This window comes from Leptonychotes weddellii, unplaced genomic scaffold (genome assembly GCF_054177405.1).
Source record: "Leptonychotes weddellii isolate Sample4059 unplaced genomic scaffold, ASM5417740v2 HiC_scaffold_566, whole genome shotgun sequence".
Lineage (NCBI taxonomy): Eukaryota > Metazoa > Chordata > Mammalia > Carnivora > Phocidae > Leptonychotes > Leptonychotes weddellii.
This window is the reverse complement of record NW_028024680.1, coordinates 3,557-8,519: the sequence shown is the minus strand read 5'-3', so window position 1 is coordinate 8,519 and position 4,963 is coordinate 3,557. Positions and strand designations below refer to the sequence as shown.

Sequence of the window (4,963 nt, the reverse complement as noted above, 5' to 3'; positions counted from 1 at the left end):
AGTCGTAATATTAAATGAGTTAGAAAATATACACTTAAATTATCCTGAGATATTTTATCCATAGGGAAGCTGCATAGTGAAGCATAAGGATACAAGATTTAGAATCCATGTTTTATTTATTATCTATGAACAACTGAACAATTTTTAAGTCCTCTGAACTTTAGTTTTCTCATATGTAGTAAAATGGAGCTAATACTACCAGCTTCCCCAAATTGTAACATTGAGATAACATATGTAAAATCCCTAGCACCTCCCATGCAGAGGTATTAAAAGCTCACTTGCAGGGTCAAACTTACAGGAAAATCTAGGTAGTACAAGTACTGCTTTGAATTTCTTTATAAGAGGAAAACTAGCAAATAATGTAGTTGCTAGGCAATTTTATTTAATACTTTACATATCTGAATAACTGATTAAAAAGTAAATATTTATCAGTTTTAAAGAGTTGCACAAAAAGAAAATAATAGGGAAACTAATTGCTTGTTCGCCAAATTCATTTGGATGTGGGGTCAGTTTCATTAAACTTAAAAAAATTCTAAGTCTTCAGACCCTGGAGCTCTAAAAGTAGCAGTTGGAATTAATACTGGTTTGGGATCCATGGTTCACAGAAATCATTACATTTTCTTTGTTTCTTGATGCTGCAGATTTAACAACATATTGGTAGAAACATGTAACTTCTCACATGGATTAGACATCAAGAGACCAATTTGTGCATATAAACTAAAACTTGAAAATACATTCAGATATGATGGAACTGTATAGCAAATATAAAGTTGTTAACAACTTTCCAGAAGGAATAAAAAAAGTATTAATAAAGAGTGGTCTTTTTCATCATTCTCAAAAATTCTTCCTCATTTATTTCTCCGTCCCTATCACGATCAGCTTCATCAAGCATTTCCTGTAGAACAAAATGTAAATATGATATGTGAAATCATTAAAAATGAATGATATAAATGAATATTCAAATACACAAATTTTATTTTGAATGTATTTGACCAACAAAATTAAGATTTATATCCATGTAAATCATAATTATAAAAATAAAAAATTACCTGAAGTTCATCATCTGTTAAATTTTCCCCCAGTTCTTTAGCAACCCTCTTGATATTGTTTAGTGTTATGCTTCCAGTATCATCATCATCAAATAATTTGAAAGCCTTCAATATTTCTTCTTTTTCATCTTTTTCACTCTTTAAAAACAGAAGCAATTAAATGTCATTAATCTTTCATTTATTCTATTAAATTGGACTTATGGGGTGTTTGAGGTCTAGAGTAGCAATGTACCAGGTCGCTGAGTTCTGACTTTACTGCTATAACTTTTTTTTTATTATTATGTTATGTTAATCACCATACGTTACATCATTAGTTTTTAATGTAGTGTTCCATGATTCATTGTTTGTGTATAACACCCAGTGCTCCATGCAGAACGTGCCCTCTTTAATACCCATCACCAGGCTAGCCCATCCCCCCACCTTCCTCCCCTCTAGAAACCTCACTGCTATAACTTTTAATAATTATTCCAAATGCACTCACATTTGCTCTCAAGGTATCTTAAATTCAAGATTTGTTAAAGTGGAAGAGGCAAGGGTGGTAAAGAGAATATATCTCTTATTAGCACCAGCAACTGATATCCATTATCAAAAATGTAAGCTCTAAGTTCTGAGAACATCGGGAGGTTGTCTCATCCAATGCTCTCTAGAATAGTGCTTGGCAAAAATGGGCACTCAGGAGATGTTTGCTAAATTCAAGGCTTCAAAATTCTGACCCCATTCTCTCTATCCAGTTATATATCCTTATTATTTCCTAACAACCTTCTCCACACTGGACAGTCTTCATTACTATCCTGAAAACATCTTTAATCTTGCTATTCCTATCTACCTAAATCCTACCCATCTTTAAAGACCTAGTTCCGGGGCTCCTGGGTGGCTCAGTTGTTAAGCGTCTGCCTTTGGCTCAGGTCATGATCCCAGGGTCCTGGGATCAAGCCCAGCATCAGGCTCCCTGCTCTGCGGGAAGCCTGCTTCTCCCTCTCCCACTCCCCCTGTTGTGTTCCCTCTCTCGCTGTGTCTCTGTCAAATAAATAAATAAAATCTTTAAAAAAATAAAAAATAAAAAAATAAAGACCTAGTTCCAATTCTTCCTCTATGAAACCTCTGATTGTTCCAGCCAAAAAAAAAAAAAAAAATGTAGAAGGCTATTGCTTGTATTTCTTTGAAAAACAAAATCACTACTATACCATTTTTACACTCATTAGGGCAAAAAAATCTTCAAAAGTAATGGTGCCAATTCCTTCTTTGTCAATTTCAGCTATCATTCTTTTAATTTCTTCTTTCTTTGGTTCAAATCCTAAGGCTTGCATTGCAATCTGAAATAGGAAGCAAATAAATTATAATATGTCACATTCTCATTCCTAGGTTGTAAATGACCTATTAGTGACTAGATTTTCTCTTTTTCACTATGGACAAGGCATAAACCTAGGGAAAGTTAGGTCAGGAGGACTAGGTTCCAGTCCCACTATGCCACAGGATATGTTACTGTCACCTGCTGGGTTTTGTTGTACTCATTCATAAAATAAGAATAAAATGCCTAACAAGATACTATTTTGTTAGTACGAGGCAGGTATATATACTGAAGGTGTAGGTGTCCACACTGATGAGATTTTATATCAAGCTTTTAGACGGCTGCTGTTAAAGACTGAAAGATTGTCACAAATAAATGATGGTTTTTAAAATGTCTTAGAATCAGAAGTAATTTCAAAACCTTCAGTTCTTTCACATCTATGGTTCCAGACCCATCAACATCAAATAAATCAAAGGCCTCTTTAATTTCTTGCTTTTGGGTTTCATTCAGTTCAAGTTTTGCTGCTCTTTTCTTCCCTTGGTCTGAACCTGTGCAGTAGTTGGATGCCTGTAATAAATACACATGTGCATGAAAAACTATGTAACTGGAAAACTTACCAGAACCAGAATAATCGATGATAAATATAATAAATAAGCATATTCGAGAACCCTATTCCCTACTATATAATGACCATCAGCAATTTCCCTTTTCCCTTTGCTAACATTTATGCTTTTAGTTATTAATATCTTGGTGGAAAGCCTGGTTCTTTCTACCACTTAAGGTTTTCCTGCAAACTAGTGCTTTTTTTTTCTTAAGATTCTATTTATTTATTCAAGAGAAAGAGAGAGAGAGAGCACGACAGGGGGTAGGGTCAGAGGGAGAAGCAGACTCCCCGCTGAGCTGAGAGCCTGATGTGGGACTCGATCCTGGGACCCCTGGATCATGACCTGAGCCGAAGGCAGACGCTTAACCAACTGAGCCACCCAGGCGCCCAAACTAGTGCTTTTTGAGAGAGAGAAGAGGCAAAGGCATGCATGCTCCAACAGTAGATGTTATGTCCGAGTACGAGTACGAGCCTTACTTGGGATATCTAAAAAGTAGTGTCTAAGGCACACCTTTCATCTAGGCCTATATGTCTCATAACAAAATTTGTTTATTTTGTGGGATATGCTTGCTTGAAACATAATACCCTTTCCCACCTATTTTAGCGTACTTTTCTATATTGCAGAAGCTGAGAGATGAAAACTACATTTTCCAGGTGAAAAACTACTCCAGGGATCGGAGTAAGAGTAAAAGTTGGGCCAATTATCAGCATCCAGGTAAGGTGGAGGTCATCTTCCTGCTGTGTGCCATTTTCCCGCTGACAAGCAAGGTCACAGTGTTACTCCTGGGGTTTTTCTGCAGCCTCATTTCACTATCTTGTCTCCAGCTTCGGGTTAAGAAGCAGTGGCAGCAGAGATGGCAACTGGACATCACGGTCCTGTGCGCCTCGCCTCCGGTTTCACGTGGCGGCGGCGGCGGCTTCTTGGTCCCTGGACTGCAGATACACAGGTGTGCAGTTCCAGCCTTCAGAACCTTCACCTTCCCAACCGTGGCGGAGTGAGGAGCTACCCTGGCCACTTTTTCAGAGTTCAGGGCCTCTTTCCTAGGGGGCTGGACCCTCCAACAGTTTCTAAGCCTCTTATTCTCTGTATTCAATTCCTTTCTGGCTAACCAGTGGTTTCTGTTTGCATCACGGAACCTATCGCGGTTGGCGGGGACGACGAGGAACGAATGAACTGGAGGCCCGCTCTTGCATCCCTAGAGCCACGGGCAACGTGCTTCTAGTTGGCCACGAGAGGAGGGGTTACTAAATGACACTCGAGGATCAGGGGGTATTGAATAATACATTTCATAAACCAAACAAAATTCCTTCCTTGCTCCGGGTTGAAACTTTAGCCCTAGCCCCGGCCCAGCAAGGGGTTACGGCTTGGCACTCACCATGTCACCAACCGGTGCCCTCAGCCGGGACCTCCCGGTCTCAGCCGCCGGCCGCGCAGCCCAACTGCAGTCTACACAGTTCAGAGACCGTTGCTAAGGCCGCTCTAGCCACCCTCTCAGGCAGCCCCGCCCACCCAGGCTTGCCTACTGATTGACAGTTATTCTACCCAATGGTCAGAAAAGAAGGCCCTTGAATCCCGCCCCCTCTCTCTACTTTCTACCAATAGAATAACGCTCTGCCTTTCTTAGCCGACCGTTAAGCAGAACTTTCCCTCTGGTATCTTAGCGACCAGCCCCACCCGGCCGGCTCGCTTGCTCCGCTTCGCACATGCGCAAAATGCGGGCGGAGAAGGGGGCGTCTTCGTCCCGGGGCTTTGGTGTCCCATTGCTAGCCAGAACGTCGTCTGAGGTGGGGAGCTGGGATCTGAAGCTTCGCGTGAAAAGAAAAGAATGAGGTTAGTAACGAGATGCTTCCACAGACTGCTAAGTCTTTAGTGCAGACGCGAAGAGCCTTTATGTGCTTTTTTGACCTTTTCGTGCCCCGGGAAAGGATGAGAATCCAGGGCCTGGCGGGCCGGGTAATTTGGTCCAGTTTTGGTTTACCATCCGGCGGGGATTAACAGAGGTGGGAGGGAACTGACCTTTC

At 40.8% G+C, this 4,963-nt stretch overlaps 1 protein-coding gene across 2 annotated transcripts; it reads right to left on the bottom strand.

Annotated features, from left to right (window-relative positions):
- Positions 1-360: 360 nt before the first annotated feature.
- LOC102743724 (centrin-4) lies at positions 361-4,470 on the bottom strand. Of its 2 annotated transcripts, none has more exons than XM_031033418.2 (5): positions 4,318-4,470; positions 2,758-2,904; positions 2,234-2,362; positions 1,050-1,187; positions 361-895 (listed from the first exon to the last, which is right to left on the bottom strand). In XM_031033418.2, the coding sequence occupies exons 1-5, from the start codon at positions 4,318-4,320 to the stop codon at positions 806-808; spliced, it is 507 nt and encodes a 168-aa protein (XP_030889278.1). In that variant the 5' UTR covers positions 4,321-4,470; the 3' UTR covers positions 361-805. The 2 variants fall into 2 exon arrangements, with proteins under 2 accessions (XP_030889278.1, XP_081667243.1); XM_081811117.1 differs by lacking the exon at positions 4,318-4,470 and adding an exon at positions 3,551-4,301.
- Between the last annotated feature and the right edge of the window lie 493 nt (positions 4,471-4,963).

Excerpts from the sequence above, each read along its gene's own strand:
- LOC102743724 (XM_081811117.1), bottom strand. The coding sequence starts at position 3,652 with ATGCTGATAATTGGCCCAACTTTTACTCTTACTCCGATCCCTGGAGTA. Across the intron at positions 2,905-3,550 it reads AGCTTCTGCAATATAGAAAA|GCATCCAACTACTGCACAGG; the intron begins GTACGCTAAAAT and ends TATTTATTACAG. Across the intron at positions 896-1,049 it reads TAACAGATGATGAACTTCAG|GAAATGCTTGATGAAGCTGA; the intron begins GTAATTTTTTAT and ends TTTGTTCTACAG.